At 46.0% G+C, this 20900-nt stretch overlaps 1 protein-coding gene across 1 annotated transcript; it reads left to right on the forward strand.

Annotated features, from left to right (window-relative positions):
• Window positions 1–203: 203 nt before the first annotated feature.
• On the forward strand, window positions 204–19069 carry LOC129838995 (zinc finger protein 436-like). The gene is made up of 2 exons (XM_055906261.1): window positions 204–779; window positions 16240–19069. The coding sequence occupies exons 1-2, from the start codon at window positions 446–448 to the stop codon at window positions 17364–17366; spliced, it is 1461 nt and encodes a 486-aa protein (XP_055762236.1). The 5' UTR covers window positions 204–445; the 3' UTR covers window positions 17367–19069.
• Window positions 19070–20900: the final 1831 nt, after the last annotated feature.

Raw genomic sequence — 20900 nt, forward strand, 5'->3', positions numbered from 1 at the left:
AAATTCTCACTCATTAAAAACGAATCAATCAACACATGCTTCTCTTTGAACGACTTAATATAATATTAACCTTTTATGAAATAAATGAAAAATAAACTTTTGGTTCCTCAACTGCGTTGCCCACTCCAGTCAGCAGACGGCGATGTGCGTCTTTTAGGTTCAGGCGATGCTGCCAGTTTGAGGTCTAATCTAGTCGACGGGACGCTCCTTCAACAACAACAGCTAGTCAGACCCATCGGTAGCTTTCGAGCAAACATAGCTACAACATTCACGCTCTTTACAATGTTTTGGTGTATATTAGTCGCTGTGTATTAAACACACTTCTGTCGTATGTACTTGTTGGCCCATTTAATTATATATTTACGTTGTTTGTCAGCTATCTGGTTTGCTAAGTTATCTTAGAACTGGGCTAGTCGCTAATGCTAGCTAGCTAACATCCCCGACCATGAGTTCACTTAGCTACTCTCCTACTGCTAAAGAAGAGGCGGTCTGCTGGACGGAGAAAGAAGCACTCCCCAAAGAGGAGGAGGAAGAGAAAGATGTTACAATACAAAAACAAGTAGAGGGTGAGGCTGTTACAGTGAAAGAAGAAGAGAAAGACGTTTCAGTGAAAGAAGAGGAAGACGCGTTCAGAGTGAAAGAGAAGGAGGATGTTACAGTAAAAGAAGAGGTGGCAGAGAAAGAGGAGGAGGATGCCGTTTTTGGAGTGAAAGAGGAGGAGGGGGAGATTACTGTCACATTGGAGGAAGAAGAGGAGGTTGGAGATCCGTTTAACCCCAGTAAGTACCGTCTCTGCAGTCGTTGAACCAATATGCAGTAAAGGGGTTCTACACTTTAACGTTGTTCTGTAGGAATGGCTGAAGCTACACTGTAACGTGTAGAACATCAAGAGTGGACCATCAACAAAACGTTAACAATTGATCAAATGCATCCAATGACAATACCTGAAATACTGTAGTCCTCAATATCTCCTATTAGATTAGCCCAATATGTAGTCTTAAAGGGGCAATCAGCCGTTGTTACATCCATTTTGGGACTTATACATTAATGATATGTACCCATTGTTTCTTTAAGAAATCACTTAAAGTGACTCATAGATAATAAACAGAGTAGCAGCAGCGTAAAAGAGGGGTCTTCTACACTACCCACAATGCACTATTTCTCAACGTCATAATGGAGGATCTACTCTGTTCAACCGAGTTTGTATGTTAGCTTGGTAGCTAGCGAAAGCGTGCAAACGTTGGCCACACCTCATGCTTTTCATGCACTGTGTGGTTGTGTTATCTAGTGGGAACGCGTTAGCACGGTAGGTTCTGGTGCCTTCATCCCGTGGACTCAAAATGAAAGAGAAAGTCATACCTGCTTGCTCCTTTTATTCTGTGTTTATATCGAGTAAAAAAGTGTATATTGTAGCGACCCGCACAGACAGCTGTGTGGTATGTGTTAGGCTAGTAGGTGGTTGTGTTGTACTGACCAGTACCCAGTGTTCGCGGGGTCCGACATGTCAATCAACCTGCTATCTGCCAATCACGGGAATGGCTGGAATGTTCTGATGCCGGGCATCCTGGCGGTTGGCGGAGTGGCGTGGAGTGGGGTTGGGCAGGGGGATGGAGCATTGGAAGTTAAGACCAGGTTTCGCCTTTGTTCTCTCTCTTACGTCTGGGCTTCACAAGAGAAGGTCACGATTGGCTTGTGGGTTATCTGTCATTTATTTGGCGTGTGCTACGGCCCAAACAGTAGCCTGTGTAAAGTTGGTTTAATAAACCGTCAATTCGCAAACTCAAGCCTCTTTCTGGACAATTGTTCATTTATGATCTAGTCAGGTCATTACATTGGTGTCAGAAGTAAAAAAAAAAAAAAGTAAAAAAGTTAGCCAGCTAGCTAGCGGACTTATGTGGCTAGCTACCGTAGGTGAGAACGGTAGTTGAAAATGCTTCGAGGGAATCCGAAAGTGAAGGTGGAGGTAGGGGACGATTATGGCCAAGGAGGTGCGTGTGCATGGACGTCGGAGGTTCTGGCTGAGGAGATCGCCAGGGCGTCGGAGCGCAGAGGCCGCTTGAGGGAGGACGCTAGAGTGATGGCGGCTGAAGCGGGCATGAGCGCCTCGTCGACTGTGTTTCGCGCGGATTCTGGTGGGCGGGCCGAAGTGGTGACGTCGACGCGGCGGGACGAGGAATCTGGGGCTCAGGGTGTAAACAAACATGGAGGCGCCCAGTTCCCGGCTGCGTCCGTATCTGTTAAGACCCCGAAGTATTCCGGTAAGGCGGATTGGGAAGCTTTTCATGCTCAGTTTGAACTGTTAGCTCATTTTAGGGGGTGGTCGGATGAAGAAAGGGCACTGCAGTTGGCTTTATGCCTCACGGATGAAGCTCTGGCCTGTTTGATATTGATTAGCCCCGAGGACAGACATGATTATGGTGCTTTAGTGGGAGCACTGAGGAGGCGCTATGGACAGTGTGTACAGCCCGGGCTACTGCGCTCCGAACTGAGTAATAGACGCAGGCAGCCTGGAGAGCCTCTACGGGTGTTAGCTAATGACATTGAGAGCCTCTCTCGGCGGGCATATGCTCACATGCCCCCCTCCGTGCAGAGCGAGCTAGCACGGGACCAGTTCATACAGGCGCTCTCTCCTACGGAGCTGCGCATACAGACCCAGCTGGCTCATCCTGAGTCATTGCAGATAGCCTTGGAGATGGCTTTGGAGAGGGAGCTGGTGTGGGCTGGGGCTTCAGCTGGGGCTTTGGTGGGGGTGCAGGGAGACACACCCTCTGTGCGAGCTGGGGGGCAGAGCAGCCCGGAGCCGGAAAAGCCTGCATGGGTGGCTGAAATGACAGAACTCATTCGTGCTGTGTCGCTACAGGCGGCACGAAACACACACCCTGGTCCCAGGGTCTGCTGGGGTTGTGGCCAGCCAGGCCATCTGCGCCGAAATTGCCCCATGTCCCCCAGAGCTCAGGGAAACGGCTCGGGGTCCGCATAGACCGGGTAGTGCGGACCCCTGGCTTTCTATCCCAACCATCATCATCGTCAGGAGGAGCCCACCGGCACAGACGGGGAAGCAAGGCTCCACTTCCCCCAGAAGCAGACGAGAGCAAGCAGATGGAGCCTGTTGTTGTGGTGGGCCGGACCTGTGTTGGGGACTTTTGTCATGTCCCTGTCACTGTGGAGGGTGTGCCCTGCTCCGCCCTGGTGGACACTGGGTCCACAGTAACCCTGGTGAGGCCAGATATTGTGCCAGGTTGGACTCAGTGTGAGCCTACAACTGTGCAGCTCCGCACAGTCACAGGTGAGCTGGCACCCATGAAAGGGAAGGGAATAATGACTCTGACAGTAGGGGGCAGGACTGTGCGTTACCCTGTGTGGGTGGCGGCTGTGCAGGACCCTTGTATCACGGGGTTGGACTTTCTTAGGAGCACAGGCTGCCAGTTAGAACTAAATAGGGGCACACTGAGCTTCCAGGGAGGGCTGGAAGTCACCATGGCCCCCCCTAATGTCACAATCACTCAACCCAACAAACCCTTTACTCCAACAGTTAAAGCAGCAGAGACTCATGGCTGCCCCCCCTCCCCCACAGCTGTGTGTAACTTTTCCCCAGCTCCCCTGTCACCTACGGCGGTGTGTTACATTCCCCCAGCTACCTCCATGACACAGCCCTCTGTGAGCCCAGGCCGCGCCCCCCCAGCCCAGCTACCCCAGATGGGAGAGGAGAGGACACTGTCTGCAGTGAGGGAGATATGGGGGAGGAACTGTGTTGGTCTTGACCCCGAGCAGCAGGAACGGTTGTGGCAGTTGCTGTTTGAATTCAGAGACAGCTTTGCGCTGAGTGAGGAAGAGGTGGGTCAGACTCATCTGGTGCAGCATGAGATCGACACAGGTGATGCTCGACCCATCAAGGTGCGTCCCCGCCGTATCCCGCTGGCACGCCAGGAGGCGGCAGACAAGGCTGTGTTGGAGATGCAGCGGGCAGACTTCATTGAGCTCTCAGACAGCCCCTGGGCGGCGCCAGTCGTCATGGTTCCGAAGAAGGGGGGCAAGCTGAGGTTCTCTGCGGACTACAGGCGGCTGAATGAGGTAACCAGGAAGGACTCATACCCCATACCACGTATCAATGAGTCGCTGGACCTGGTTAGGGGGTCCTCCTGGTTCTCCTCACTAGACCTCCGCAGTGGCTACTGGCAGGTGCCCCTCTCCCCAGAGGCCAGAGCCAAAACTGCATTCTCCACTAACAGAGGACACTGGCAGTTCAAGGTCCTGTGCTTTGGCCTGTGCAACACTCCAGCTACTTTTGAGCGTTTGATGGACAGGGTGCTGGATGGCATCCCCAGACAGCAGTGTCTGGTATACCTCGATGACATCCTGGCCCATGGCAGCTCCTTCCAGTCAGCCCTGGGGGCGCTACAGCGTGTGCTGGAGAGGGTGGCTGCCGCAGGTCTGAAGCTCCACCCCGAGAAGTGCCACTTCATGAGGAGAGAGGTGTCCTTCTTGGGCCACCGAGTGGGGAAGGAGGGGATCAGCACCATGGAGGACAAGGTAGGGGCTGTCAGAGACTGGCCCACCCCCACCGACCAGCGTCAGCTGAAGAGCTTCCTGGGCCTGGCCTCGTACTACAGGAGGTTTGTACGGGGCTTCTCAAGCGTTGCTGCTCCACTGAACCGCCTGCTGCCGAAGGACAAAGCTTTCACTTGGACAGTGGAGTGTGAGGAGGCGTTCATCACCCTCAAACGTGCACTGATCGAGGCCCCCGTGCTCGCCCCCCCTGACCTCACCTTGCCCTTTATCCTGGACACAGACGCGAGCAATGTGGGCATGGGTGGGGTGCTGGCCCAGGTGGGGCCAGAGGGGGAGAGGGTGGTGGCGTACTTCAGCAAAACATTTGACAAACATGAGCGCCGCTACTGTGTCACCCGGCGGGAGCTCTTGGCTGTTGTGGCTTCCGTCAAACACTTCAAGTACTACCTGGGTGGTCTGCCCTTTACTGTAAGGACTGACCACTCTGCTCTCCAGTGGCTCATGTCTTTCAGAGAACCAGAGGGGCAGGTGGCACGCTGGTTGGAGGAGCTTCAGCCGTATGACTTCACGGTGGTGCACAGGGCAGGGGCACGCCACTCCAACGCCGACGCCATGTCCCGTCGGCCCTGTACTGCAGACGGCTGCCGCCACTGTGAACGGAGAGAGGGACGGGAGAGAGAGCTGTGTGCAGAGGGGGTCTGTGCCACAGTGTGTCGGGCGAGCGGGCCTGTCTGCTGTGAGCTGCAGACTGTCGACGTGGCTGAATGGCGGCAGCAGCAGGGACGGGACACAGACCTACAGCCAGTGCTACAGTGGGTAGAGGCGCAGGTGAGGCCACCATGGGAAGAGGTGACAGCGCTCTCACTCGCGACCAAAGGGTTGTGGTCAAAGTTTGAGAGACTGCGGCTGGCTGATGGCGTGCTACAGCGGGCATGGAAGGAGTCAGCTACGGGAGAGGAGAGGTGGTGGTCCCAAAAGCATTGCGGGAGGCTGTGCTCCAGAGTACTCATGGCGGGGTGGGGACTGGACACTTTGGGGTCACAAAAACACTGCGCCGTCTCCGTCAGGGCTTCTACTGGGGGCAGCACAAGAGGGATGTGGAGGACTTTTGTCGCCGCTGTGACAACTGCACAGCGAGAAAGGGCCCCCCAGGCAGCTCTCATGCTCAGCTCCAACAGTTCCCAGTGGGGGCTCCCATGGAGAGGGTGGGAGTGGATGTAGTTGGGCCGTTCCCCACCACAGACACTGGAAACCGCTGGGTGCTCACGGCCATGGACTATTTCACAAAATGGCCCGAGGCCTATGCTCTGCCTGACCAGGAGGCAGAGACCATCGTCGACGCCCTGACAGCAGGGATGTTCAGCAGGTTTGGAGCTGCAGAGTCCATCCACAGCGACCAGGGCAGAAACTTTGAGTCCCGTGTGTTCGCCACCATGTGTGAGAGGCTGGGTATGCACAAGACCCGCACTACTCCTCTCCATCCTCAAAGTGATGGCCTTGTGGAGCGCTTCAACAAAACGCTTGGACAGCAGCTGGCCATCGTCTCTTCCAAACACCAGTGTGACTGGGACAAGCACCTGCCTATGGTCCTCATGGCATGCCGCTCCGCTGTCCAAGACTCCACCTCCTGCACGCCTGCCCTCCTCATGCTGGGGAGAGAGATCCGCACCCCTGCGGAGATGGCGTTTGGTCGGCCCCTGGATAGCCGTCATGTTCCCCCGGGGCCGGAGTATGCCCGGAGACTCCAGGACCGCCTGGAGACAGCCCACACCTTCGCCAGAGAGCAGCTGGTGAATGCAGGTGTGAGGCAGAAGAGGAACTATGACGTGCACACCCGGGGAAGGCACTTTGTGGCTGGGGAGCTGGTCTGGGTCTACAGCCCGCTAAGGAAAAAAGGCAGATGCCCCAAGTTGGACAGTCACTGCGTGGGACCCTGCAGTGTCCTGGAGAGGGTAGGGGAGGGTGTTTACCGGGTGCAGCTTCCTCCCAGGGGGAGAAAGGTGGCACTGCACCGGGACAGGTTAGCCCCATACAGAGGGGCCTCTTCTCCCCAAACCCCAGGAACCCCCACAATTCCCCTCTCTGGCAATTCCATTCTCCAGGCACCCTCCCCCAGGTGCCGCAGACAAGGCTCCAGACAGCCCACTCCCCCTGTCTCCCCCCCTATGTCACCGCATGGTTCCCCAGAGCCACGGACTGTATTACCCGTTCCCGCTTCCTTGTCCCCCATATCCCTGCCTTCATCCCCTGGTTCCCAGAGGGGCACTCTGCGACCATCACGGCCACGCAGGCAAAGGAGACCTCCGGGTCGCTTCAGAGACTTTGTTTGTTCCCTCGGGGACGAGGGACTTTGTGGTGGGGGGGCTGTGTAGCGACCCGCACAGACAGCTGTGTGGTATGTGTTAGGCTAGTAGGTGGTTGTGTTGTACTGACCAGTACCCAGTGTTCGCGGGGCCCGACATGTCAATCAACCTGCTATCTGCCAATCACGGGAATGGCTGGAATGTTCTGATGCCGGGCATCCTGGCGGTTGGCGGAGTGGCGTGGAGGGGGGTTGGGCAGGGGGATGGAGCATTGGAAGTTAAGACCAGGTTTCGCCTTTGTTCTCTCTCTTACGTCTGGGCTTCACAAGAGAAGGTCACGATTGGCTTGTGGGTTATCTGTCATTTATTTTATCGTGTGCTACGGCCCAAACAGTAGCCTGTGTAAAGTTGGGTTAATAAACCGTCAATTCGCAAACTCAAGCCTCTGTCTGGACAATTGTTCATTTATGATCTAGTCAGGTCATTACAATATTTTGGGTTCTGATCGGGTACGACAGTTTAACATTTATAGGCATTTATAACTCTACCTACATGTACATGTTACCTCAATTACCTCGATTAACCAGTGCCCCCGCACATTGACTCTGTACCGGTACTCCCTGTATATAGCCTTGCTATTGTTATTTTACTGCTGCTGTTTATGTTACTTTTATTTTGTATTTTTTACTTAACACTCATTTTTCTTGACTTCTTTGTTGGTTAAGGGCTTGTAACTAAGTCTGTAGCCTTGAGCACCGAGATGCAGTGTCTTAGATATATAATATTCAGCCAATGTTTTTTTTAATGCAGTTATATTAAAGGCAAAACATACGTAGATTCAATTCCATTCATGAATTGGTTTGAAACTTTTGTTTTTGAACCTTCTCAAAGTTGGTTCCTTGACGGATTTGTAAAAAACGGTTTGTCAAAAAACACTTAATTATTTAAATGTAACCTTTATTTAACTAGGCAAGTCAGTTAACAACAAATTCTTATAGACAATGACTGCCTAACCCGGACGACACTGGGCCAATTGTGCGCCGCCCTATGGGACTCCCAATCACGGCCGGTTGTGATAGCTTGGTTCGAATCCAGGCTGTTTCTGTAGTGATGCCTTGAGCACTGAGATGCAGTGTCTTAGACCGCTGCGCCACTCAGGAGCCCCAAAATCATGTTCTTGTGCTGTCCCCAACTAAAATAAATCAACTATATGTACATAACTTGTCTGATGCTTTAAGCTCACTGTTTGATTAAATAATTACAGATAGACAAATTACTAGAGGGAGCCAGTCATCCATATAACCTAACCAGAAGAAGAAAATTATACAAATCTAAAATAAAATTGTATTGCCATTGCCAACTATGTAAAAATAACCTACATAAAGCCAACAAATAAAAACATTGCAGGTAGAAAATATCAGGATAAAAAATAAATACTCTATAAATCACATTGGCTGCACGAACTTGAAACATTCTATCAACTGGGTCAGCTGAAACCCGCGATAGCAAGCTTGCGACATTGTATAAAATATTCTGGGCCCTCAGTTTTCCAGTGAGTTCGGGACAGACACAGCTTTTGGCTATTTTTGCAAAGGATAAGAAGTCATCTTAAATATGGGATCTTGTTGTCAAACAATTTTTTATATTCGGATCTCTGAAATGCACTCGAACTACCTAACATTTAGTGTCTCCTTATGTTACACTGGGAAAACAGTTTTCATCAGAAATTATAAATCATTTCAGAGTTTGGATTTAGCAATGGTTTTAACCGAGAGTTATCTGAAGTTGATTGACAACAGAGAGAGAATAAAGTAGACGGCACACGTCAAACGTTTGATTTATGACCCTATGTCCGGATGACGTGTGCAGGCCCATATTTGGGCATCCGGTCAGGACATCCTGGCGGGAAGTTATCACGTGGTTATGCCCATATAGGGGCATCCTGCCAGGACATCTTTTCCTGTTCTCACGCCTTAGAGTGAGTGTTAATTTATGTATATAATGCATTTATTCCTTTTGAAGTAGTCATGATTGATGTCTAGGGACCTCGTTGAACAGGGGGGATGTGTTTGAACATTTCAAAGAGTATGGCCCCACACCCACCCTATTTTATTGCCCTTAGGGTTGTTGTCTATGAAGCAGGAATGTCTGCAAGGGGGATTGTGTGTGTGTGTGTGTGTGTGTGTGTGTGTGTGTCTCTACAGGGTTGTTAGAAACAAGGTCCCTTCTCATTGTGTACATTTCAAGCTTTCAACAACAATAAAACAATGTTTCTCGGCCTAACACACTGTTGAGTTTCCTATTTAGTTCTCTTATTTGTACATGCGCCGAGCTTCCAGGTGGCTCCAGCCTATGGATGTTCGGTGCATGTACACCGGGGGGGATCAATCATCATGACAACTTCAAAGGAATAGATGCATTATATACATAAATTAACACTCACTCTAAGGCGTGAGAACAGGAACAGGATGTCCTGACAGGATGCCCCTATATTGGCACTCCCTAGAGCACATATGTCAGAGTCAAGGCCCGCGGGCCACATCCGGCCCGCGAAAAGGTTTTTTACGGCCCCTGGGATGATCTTGATTTATTATTAGAACCGGCCCGCAGACCGCAGCAAGCCGGCAGCCCGCAGATCTTTTACACGCACCAATACTACATTTCCCACAATGCAACGGTGACGCACCGAGCAGTAGGCTGCTTCATTTCAATATTTATTGGCACAGCAGTCGTCAGCATCACAGTAAAATTAACTTTCAGATACCCATCAAAAATGGCAAAACGGAAGGTGGACACTGAGAACCGGGGGTTTCAAACAAGGTGGGAGTCGGAGTATATGTTCACGGAGGTAGCTGGAAAACCTGTGTGTCTTCTGTGTGGAGAAAGTGTGGCGGTACTGAAAGAGTATAATCTGAGACGACATTATGAAACGAAACACGCGGACAAAAACAAGAATATGGACATGGAACAAAGGCTACAAAAGGCAGAGGAATTAAAACGAGGCCTCAAATCTCGACAGGCTCTGTTCAAAAAAGCCAAATCACAAGGCCAGGCTGCTGTCAAGGCCAGTTTTATTTTGGCAGAAGAGATCGCTAAATCAGCCCGGCCATTTACGGAGGGGGATTTCATCAAAAACTGCATGATTAAAGTTTGTGACGAAGTTTGCCCAGAAAAAAGGCTACTCTTTTTAAATGTGAGTCTGAGCAGAAACACCATTGCCGAGAGAGTAGACCAGTTGTCCATCAATCTAAAAGAGCAGCTTGTGAAAAAGGGAAAAGATTTCATTGCATATTCCTTGGCTGTGGATGAGAGCACCGACATTTCTGACATTGCCCAGTTGTCAATTTTCATCCGCGGAGTGGACTCCAGCCTAAGCGTGACAGAGGAGTTTTTGGCTTTACGTCCTATGCATGGCACAACTACGGGGCATGATTTGTATGAAGAGGTGTCAAGATGTGTAAATGAGATGGAGCTGCCTTGGGAAAAACTCGTGGGTTTGACAACCGACGGAGCACCTGCGATGTGTGGACACAGGAGCGGACTGGTGGCGAAGATACGGGAAAAGATGCAAGAGGAAAACGCGACAGGTGAGCTGACAGCTTATCATTGTATCATACACCAGGAAGCGTTGTGCGGTAAAGCCTTGAAAATGGAGCATGTAATGAGCATCATCACGCGCACAGTTAACTTTATCAGAGCCAAAGGTTTGAATCACCGCCAGTTCAAGGCATTTCTGACGGAGTTAGAAACGGAGCATGGTGATTTGCCTTATCACACAGAGGTGCGATGGCTAAGCCAGGGAAAGGTGCTTCAAAGATGTTTCGAGCTTCGTGAGGAGATTTGTCTGTTCTTGGACAGCAAAGGGAAAGACACAACACAACTCCGAGACGAAATGTTTCTGTGTGAAATGGCTTTTCTGTGTGACATTACGAGTCATCTGAATGCAATGAACTTGCAGCTGCAGGGTCGGGATCATGTCATCTCTGATATGTACAGTACAGTGAAGGCATTTAAAACCAAACTGACTCTGTGGGAGACGCAGATGCGGAAAGAAAATTTGAGCCACTTTCCCAGCTGCCAGACCATGAAAGAGAAGCTCTCTACCAGTGCGTTCCCGAGCGCACAGTTGGCTGATAAAATAGGTATGCTTGCCGCTGACTTTCGACGCCGATTTGCTGACTTTGAAGCACAAAAAAGCAGGTTGGAACTGCTCGGTAACCCATTTGCTGTTGACGTGGAAAGCTCACCACCAAACCTCCAAATGGAGTTGATTGACCTCCAATGCAATGATGCACTGAGGGCAAAATATGCGGCAGTGGGTGCTGCGGAGTTCGCCCGTTTCCTCCCCGACACAATGCCCCAGCTGCGCATCCAGGCTGCTCAAACGTTGTCTATGTTTGGCAGCACATACCTGTGTGAACAACTGTTTTCTTTGATGAACCTGAACAAAACATCACACAGAAGTCGACTTACTGCTGAACACCTCCACTCAATTCTGAGGATTTCCTCAGCTCAGAGCCTTACCCCGAACATTGATGAACTTGTGGAAAAGATGGGACACCACCAAGTATCACCCTCAACCTCAAACAAGTGAACATTACTGTGCAATCACATATTTAGAGTTTTTACTCAGTTCAAGTTTAAAAGTTAAAGTTTAATATTTGTTTTCACTGCATGTTACTTCTCCTTAAACAAAGTGTTGTTTTTGATTAATAGATTTTTGCACTTTATTTTATTGTATTTCAATCCAATTATATTTTAAAAATATTTCAGTTGAGTGGATGATAGAAAATTGCTATTATTGTTTTTTTCTTTGAAGTAAATTTAGCCCACTTTTGCTAAAATAGAAAATAAAGGCTACTGATGGTGCCTTGAATACCGGTTTCTTTCATTTAATGTTCATGTTATGGGGATTTTTATATAAAGGAAATTTGTCTTTTGTGTCTGTTGAAAATTAAAGATTACTGACAGAGCCATAAGAAAATATTGCTTTATTTATCTGATCATATTGGAATATATTTGTTAGGTTTTCAGTAGGTTCAATTAGGTTCACTAGACTATATGCGTCATTTAAAAATTTTTCAATGAACATTCGAACAGTCCGGCCCTCGGCTTGTAGCTAAATTTTTTATTTGGCCCTCCGTCCATTTGACTTTGACACCCCTGCCCTAGAGCATGTGATAACTTCCCGCCAGGATGTCCTGACCGGATGCCCAAATATGGGCATGCACACGTCATCTGGACATAGGGTCATGAATCAAACGTGTGCCGTCTACTTTATTCTCTCTGACAGCACCAAATGGATACTGTCATTAACGTGCTTCTTCAATAATTACACATCATTCTTAATACTGTAGCTGTTTCGTTACAGTCACATGTTCAACTATTCACAGCTGATTCAAGAAATCATTTTCTGAATGACTATCAAATGACAAACATCACGGCATAGGTATATTTGTTGTTTGGTGGCCTTATGGGTCCTACAGTAGGTCTATGTTATTGTTAGGTGAAGTTATGGGCCAATTTGGCAAACACTTACAAACCCTTATTGTCAGGCTGATTGATGGCAAAGCTAGCCAAAGAGCATTTTTCTAGTTGAAGTATTTAACTATAAATCAGTTGATTTGCGACAATAACACAAACATATTAAGCAGGTGATTCAAGCCTTACAATTATAATCCAAAAGTAATGTGAAATGCACTCATAATCAACCTGTAAATGGAGGTTACTCCCCTGAGTTTTCCCCCACGTTGGTGAACTAGTGAATAGACAGAGCTTAACTTAGGGCTAGGCCCCTTTTTTCTCATTTTCCACCTGAATGACATGCCCAAAGTAAACTGCCTGTTGCTCAGGCCCTGATGCCAGGATATGCATATAATTGGTACCATTGGAAAGAAAACACTTTAAAGTTTGTAGAAATGTTAAAGAAAATCAAAAAAAAAATCTAAATATTTTTTTGTTGTTGGGAGACCATCCTCTTAGAATTGCAATAGAAAGGGCATACTGGAAGTTTGCTCCCATGATGCCTAATCCCTATGGCTTCACAGGGTGTCAGCAGTCTTTGTTCAAGGTTTCAGGCTTGTAACTTCCAAAACGAATAAGAAATATCAGTTTTAGTACAGGGACACAGTCTTGGAAATTCGTGTTTGCACGCACAACATGAAGACAGGACGCACCTGCTAAAATCGGTTTCCTATTGGACATACCTCTTTCCGTAAGAAATATTATAGTTTGATTACATTTAGGGTATCTGAGGATAGCTTTTTGGATTTCTTTGTCTGCATGTTGAGCGAGTGGATTACTCAACCAGTGGGTCAGAAGTTTACATACACTAAGTTGACTGTGCCTTTAAACAGCTTGGAAAATTCCAGAAAATTATGTCATGGCTTTAGAATCTTCTGATAGGCTAATTGACATAATTTGAGTCAATTGTAGGTGTACCTGTGGATGTATTTCAAGGCCTACCTTCAGACTCAGTGCCTCTTTGCTTGACATCATGGGAAAATCTAAAGAAATCAGCCAAGACCTCAGAAAAACAATTGTAGACCTCCACAAGTCTGGTTCATCCTTGGGAGCAATATCCAAATGCCTGAGGGTACCACGTTCATCTATACAAACAATAGTACGCAATTATAAACACCATGGGACCACGCAGCCATCATACCACTCAGGAAGGAGACGCGTTCTGTCTCCTAGAGATGAACGTACTTTGGTATGAAAAGTGCAAATCAATCCCAGAACAACAGCAAAGGACCTTGTGAAGATGCTGGAGAAAACCGATACAAAAGTATTTACATCAATCAATCAATCAAGTTTATTTCATATAGCCCTTCGTACATCAGCTAATATCTCAAAGTGCTGTACAGAAACCCAGCCTAAAACCCCAAACAGCAAGCAATGCAGGTGTAGAAGCACGGTGGCAAGGAAAAACTCCCTAGAAAGGCCAAAACCTAGGAAGAAACCTAGAGAGGAACCAGGCTATGAGGGGTGGCCAGTCCTCTTCTGGCTGGGCCGGGTGGAGATTATAACAGAACTATGCCAAGATGTTCATAAGTGACAAGCATGGTCAAATAATAATCATGAATAATTTTCAGTTGGCTTTTCATAGCTGATCATTAAGAGTTGAAACAGCAGGTCTGGGACAGGTGGCGGTTCCATAACCGCAGGCAGAACAGTTGAAACTGGAATAGCAGCAAGGCCAGGTGGACTGGGGACAGCAAGGAGTCATCATGCCTGGTAGTCCTGACGTATGGTCCTAGGGCTCAGGTCCCCCGAGAGAGAGAAAGAAAGAGAGAAGGAGAAAATTAGAGAGAGCCAAGATTTTCAAAATGTTCATAAATGACAAGCATGGTCAGATAATAATCAGGAATAAATGTCAGTTGGCTTTTCATAGCCGATCATTAAGAGTTGAAAACAGCAGGTCTGGGACAGGTAGGGGTTCCGTAACCGCAGGCAGAACAGTTGAAACTTGAATAGCAGCAAGGCCAGGCGGACTGGGGACAGCAAGGAGTCATCATGCCCGGTAGTCCTGACGTATGGTACTAGGGCTCAGATTCTCAGAGAGAGAGAAAGAAAGAGAGAACGAGAGAATCAGAGAGAGCATACTTAAATTCACACAGGACACTGGATAAGACAGGAGAAGTACTCCAGGTATAACCAACTGACCCTAGCCCCCCGACACCTAAACTACTGCAGCATAAATACTGGAGGCGGAGACAGGAGCGGTCAGGAGACACTGTGGCCCCATCCGAAGATAACCCCGGACAGGGCCAAACAGGAAGGAAAAACCCCACCCACTTTGCCAAAGCACAGCCCCCGCACCACTAGAGGGATATATCCACAGTAAAACGAGTATCGACAACCTAAAAGGCCGCTCAGCAATGAAGAAGCCACTGCTCCAAAAGCGCCATAAAAAAGCCAGACTACGGTTTGCAACTGCACATGGGGACAAAGATCGTTCTTTGTGGAGAAATGTCCTCTGGTCTGATGAAACAAAAATAGAACTGCTTGGCCATAATGACCATCGTTATGTTTGGAGGACAAAGGGGGAAGCTTGCAAGCCGAAGAACACCATCCCAACCGTGACGCATGGGGGTGGCAGCATCATGTTGTGGTGGTGCTTTGCTGCAGAAGGGACTGGTGCACTTCAAAAAATAGATGGCATCATGAGTGAGGAAAATTATGTGGATATATTGAAGCAACATCTCAAGACATCAGTCAGGAAGTTGAAGCTTGGTCGCAAATGGGTCTTCCAAATGGACAATGACCGCAAGCATACTTTCATAAGATGAGGCAAAATGGCTTAAGGACAACAAAGTCAAGGTATTGGAGTGGCCATCACAAAGCCCTGACCTCAATCCTATAGAAAATGTGTAGGCAGAACTGAAAAAGAGTGTGCGGGCAAGGAGGCCTACAAACCTGACTCAGTTACACCAACTCTGTCAGGAGGAATGGGCCAAAATTCACCCAACTTATTGTGGGAAGCTTGTGGAAGGCTACCCGAATTGTTTAACCGAAGTTAAACAGTTTAAAGGCAATGCTACCAAATACTAATTGAGTTTATGTAAACTTCTGACCCACTGGGAATGTGATGAACGAAATAAAAGCTGAAATAAATCATTCTCTCTACTATTAATCTGACATTTCATATTCTTAAAATAAAGTGGTGATCCTAACTGACCTAAGACAGGGAATTTTTACTAGGATTAAATATCAGGAATTGTGAAAAAACTGAGTTTTTAAATGTTTTGGGCTAAGGTGTATGTAAACTTCTAACTTCAACTGCATATGTACCTAAATGTATAATATCCATAATTTTTATGATTATACATTTGAATTGCGCGCCCTCCAGTTTCACTGGAAGTTTCAAGCTAGCGGGACACCTAGGCTTAAGAATGTGAGTTTAAATAGACTGAAGAAGTTCATGTGAGTTTCCTTGAGTAGCACTCCTGATCTTGCACTGATAGTGTGCTGTAATATTCAGAATACATTGTGAAAAACACATCTTCGCTCACCATTTTTGCTACAGGCAGAGATGCTACATCCAAACTAGCGGTTTCCTCATTAGCATGGAGGAGTTTCTGCAACCAAATTGTGTGTGTATCGCCCTCGTGGTGCAATGTTAGCAAACAACACAGAAAGGGGCCTATATTGGAAACCAAACGTTGTCTGGCACACTGCTTAGGATTTCAACAACTTAAATAACTTTTTTCTAGCCTACAATCATCAATGTTACTACTAATGTGAAAACAAGATGAAAATATTACTATTCTTTCTCATTTTAAGACATTTGTTAAATAATTTTAACATTCATTACAGACGTCAATTGTTGTACAACGTCATGGCTACGCTGTCGGCATCACCATTTACAGTGGAGTTCTGCTGTTGTGGACCTTTAACCATCTGTCTGACTTTGTTGTTCACACAGGAGAGAGACGTGACTATTGTGGATCCTCTGGGGAGCCTCAACAACCTCATGATGCTGACAAGGCAGAGAAGAGTCTCTCCACATTAGAACACCTCAAGAAACACCAGCAGAGATCGAAAGGGAAGAGAACTCACTGCTGCTCTGATTGTGGAAAGAGATTCACCTCATCAGGCATGACAATTCATCAGAGAATCCACACAGGAGAGAAACCTTTTAGCTGTGATCAATGTGGGAAGAGTTTTACTCAGTCAACCAGCCTGAAATCACACCAGAGAATACACACAGGAGAGAAACCTTATAGCTGTGATCATTGTGGGAAGAGTTTTACTCAGTCAACCATCCTGATATCACACCAGAGAATACACTCAGGAGTGAAACCTTATAGCTGTGCTCAATGTGGGAAGAGATTCACCTCCTCAAAAGTTGTTAAAGTACATCAGAAAATCCATACTGGAGAGAAACCTTTTAGCTGCTCTGACTGTGGAAAGAGTTTTCTTCTCTCAGGACAATTAAAATCACACCAGAGAACACACACAGGAGAGAAACCCTGTAGCTGTGATGAATGTGGGAAGAGTTACACTACATTTAACAATCTGATGGTACACCAGAGAACACACACAGGACAGAAACCTTACTGCTGTGGTCAATGTGGGAAGAGTTTTACTCAGCCACAGACCCTGATATCACACCAGAGAACACACACTGGAGAGAAATCTTATAGCTGTAGTCAATGTGAGAAGAGTTTTACTTGGCCACACACCCTGATAGCACACCAGAGAACACACACAGGAGAGAATCCTTATAGCTGTGATCAATGTGGGAAGAATTTTACTCAGTCAAGCCACTTGATATCACACCAGAGAACACACACAGGAGAGAAACCTCATAGCTGTGCTCAATGTGGGAAGAGTTTTACTACATCTAGCCAGCTAACTACTCACCAGAGAACACACACAGGAAATAATCCTTATAGCTGTACTCAATGTGGGAAAGGTTTTACTCAGTCAAGCCACCTGATATCACACCAGAGAACACATACAGGAGAGAAACCTTATAGCTGTGATCAATGTGACAAGAGATACTCTGATAAAAGATATCTGATTAAACATCAGAAAATACATGCATGAAGGAGTTTTTTTTATTATATCAAACATTGTAGAAGGAGTATTTGGTTGCTGATTGTCTCAGTGGGCAGTCAAAAGGTTTTGTGTTTTGCTTTTAGCCAGTGCATCACAATTTATTCTCGGTCCAAGGGGACGAGAGTTCTAGAAGCTAGTGGAGTTTTTTTCAAAATTTGTTTTAGGATTCTATAGAAAGAAAAAGGTGAGAAATAATACTATTGTATATTATTTAGAAATAAATGTTTTTTCTTGTTTTTAATTGTTGACAGCCAGTAGACACCATGTTAATATTGTAGAAGGTGAAGCATTGTAGTTGATTATAATGTGAAATGTAAGTTGTTTTCTGTTGGTGGTGCGCAAACTTTGCCAACAAAAGTATAGGATATATTTATTGTTGTCTTAAAGGGGGAAGGTGTTACTGGCTTTGGTTTTTCCATTTATGTTTTGAGGTTGAATTTTTAGCACGTATAGCTCGTTAGCACGTAGGACACACTGATTGGTGTCACCTCGTTAGTCAGTATGTGTTACACCAGTTCTTTTGTTTGCCTCTTCTTGGGCAGATTTAGTGGGTCTCATGGTGGGTGACTTTTATGTCCCAGTTGTTGTTACTAGTCAACTTTCAGTGGACACAGAGCAAAACTGCAACATTATGTTATAATACTTTTATTGCATCAAATGGTTGTTTTATGCAACAGAATAGAGGGTTCTTAGAACTATTGTGTCTGTGTGTTCTACTGAGGATGGGCCTCTGGGAGATAACACTGACAGGAGATTTACAATGTCTTTTGGGTGATGAAACATAAAGAGACCGCATTCCAGAGCATGAGTTAATGTTGCTGTTCTATATGGGAGCAGGGAGAGATGACCCCAGGGCCAGACCCTGGTCCCTACACAAAGAGTAGTGTTTTTACAGCAGATACTGTCTGCTGAGAATTATAAGTGTCTTTCATACAAATCTTAACCTTGTGACCCGTTCTATACATCTGTTGTTCGTCATGTAGGTTGAAAGGGGTGTATCTTGGCTATAAAATACCTTTGTACTTTTGTACACAGTTTCTCCTGTGATGGGAGGCAGTCTGTGCTGTGTTCCATGTAGGACTAAAGATCAAGACCACCCATCAAGATCAAGACCACACAACAACATGTGGGAATCATTATACATTCAGGATGCAACACAACAACATGTGGGAACCATTATACATTCAGGATGCACCACAACAACATGTGGGAACCATTATACATTCAGGATGTAACAACAATATGTGGGAACCATTATACATTCAGGATGTAACAACAATATGTGGGAACCATTATACATTCAGGTTGTAACACAACATGTGGGACAAGTCAAGGGGGAACCATTATAAATTCAGGATGTAACACAACATGTGGGACAAGTCAAGGGGGAACCATTATAAATTCAGGATGTAACACAAAATGTGGGAACACTTTCTGAATGCACTGTATATATGAAATTCCCCCACCCAGCAATCTAATAGCATCAGTCAGGCTGTAATTGTTAAGATTATCAATGGATTTTCCTTAGAATGCCGATTAGACTTTGTTGTTATTCTTCTGTTTTTTGTTGTTCCTTGTAGTAAATATTTCAGTTCATTTTCATTGTTTTTCATTAGTTTTTTCCTGTGAAGCCATTGTGTTGCATCCATGTCTGAAATGTGCTGTATAAATAAAGCTTCATTTGATTTGAACATATTGTAAAACAAATTAACCCAATGATTGACCAATCAACAGACTCTTGCAAAACCAATGAACAAATATGTGCAAAAGCAATACATATCTTGGTTCATCTTAGTATGAAAAACAGTATAAATTCAGTATATCTTCCACTATGTCAACATAGTGCATGGTATGTACGTTTAGTGTCACTTTTCAACCAACCCAGTGCATTTGTTGGAAATGAAAAATGTTGAAATCAACAATACGTCAAAGGATTCAACTACTGAAAACTGAAACAAACAGATCGATCCCACTTTTCCAGCCTGCTGAAGGCATGGTGGAGTGGTAAACACCACCCCCGGCTCTACCAGTGGCTTGAGGTGGTCTCCCACAGCTCTGCTTATGTCATGTTCTGTGGCCTTGCTGTTCCATTTCTTGATTGCCCCTGCAAAACAGAAATAAACACATTTAGTCATATTATATAAAACACTCAAAGTAATGGATATGGAGCATCTACAGCCTCAGTTACACTTGGCACCTAAATGTGACTTCTGTCATCTGATCACTTCAAGCTGCATTAGGTTCAGATCTACCAGGATGGTCCTTTGACATAGTCTGGATGCAGTCAGGCCACTGAATATAAATAAGCAATGTAAAGAGATGGGGTGAATGAGTGGAGAAAATAATATTTTACACATGACCTTATTTGTCACATACACTTGTTTAGCAGATGTTATTGCAGGTGTAGCGAAATGCTTGTGTTTCTAGTTCCAGTCCAGTAATATCTAACAATACAAAGGAATGGAATTAAGAATATATAAATCTTTGGCCGAGCGATGTCAGAGCGGCATAGACTAAGATACAGTAGAATAGGATAGAATACAGTATATACATATGAAATGAGTAATACATAGACTAAGATTCAATAGAATAGGATAGAATACAGTATATACATATGAGATGAGTAATACATAGACTAAGATACAGTAGAATACAGTATATACATATGAGATGAGTAATGCCAGATATGTAAACATTATTAAAGTGACTAGTGTTCCATTCATTAAAGTGGCCAATGATTTCAAGTCTGTGTATGTAGGCAGCAGCCTCTCTTTGTTAGTGATGGAAAAACAGCTTCTGTCTCTCGGTCCCAGCTTTGATGCACCTGTACTGACCTCGCCTTCTGGATGATAGCAGGCTGAACAGGCAGTGGCTCGGGTAATAACAAAGAACAAATGTGTGTGCCTGAGGGGAAATTAACTTTCATACAGCCAAAAGGAGTGAGAAATTACACCAATATCAGTGGACAATTTGCACTAATGTTAATAAACATAGATGGAACATATTCCTGTTTGCTGACGTGATGAACCGCTAAGGGGACATAAATATTTACCATCTAAACCATGTGTGACCTCTCACCTCTCTGGCTGTAAAAGTGTTCTTCCTAACCAGTCCCTCAACAGCTCCCTGACTGAGCTCCACCCTGACTGGGTCTTCAGAGGAGAGGAAGGCTGAGGAGGGATGGGAGGATCAGTCAGTCAATAAAGTGTAGAGCTGCTGTCTGACAAAATCACTATTTTAGTAGTTCATTAAAGTAAATTAGGCTTTATGACTGCTGAATACCAACTATCAATCACTTAGATCATGTATTTTCAGGTAGAGATACATCCTTGGGACGTCCCTAGCCCATTGAGTTGACATTTAAAATGGTTATGCAGGGTTTAGGGTAGGGATGTCCCAAGGATCCCGGATAGCATTGACCATTGTGCATTCTTCTGTCTCTTTTACATAGCAGGTGATGGGTTCTGACTTCTGAACTTGAAAATATGAAATATCCTTATTATGTGAAATTGAATGAAACAA

This window comes from Salvelinus fontinalis, chromosome 40 (genome assembly GCF_029448725.1).
Source record: "Salvelinus fontinalis isolate EN_2023a chromosome 40, ASM2944872v1, whole genome shotgun sequence".
NCBI lineage: Eukaryota > Metazoa > Chordata > Actinopteri > Salmoniformes > Salmonidae > Salvelinus > Salvelinus fontinalis.

Bases quoted from the DNA above. Each gene is read 5' to 3' on its own strand.
- LOC129838995 (XM_055906261.1), top strand. From the start codon at position 446: ATGAGTTCACTTAGCTACTCTCCTACTGCTAAAGAAGAGGCGGTCTGC. The intron at 780-16,239 runs GTAAGTACCGTC...TTGTTCACACAG, and splicing joins TGGAGATCCGTTTAACCCCA to GAGAGAGACGTGACTATTGT.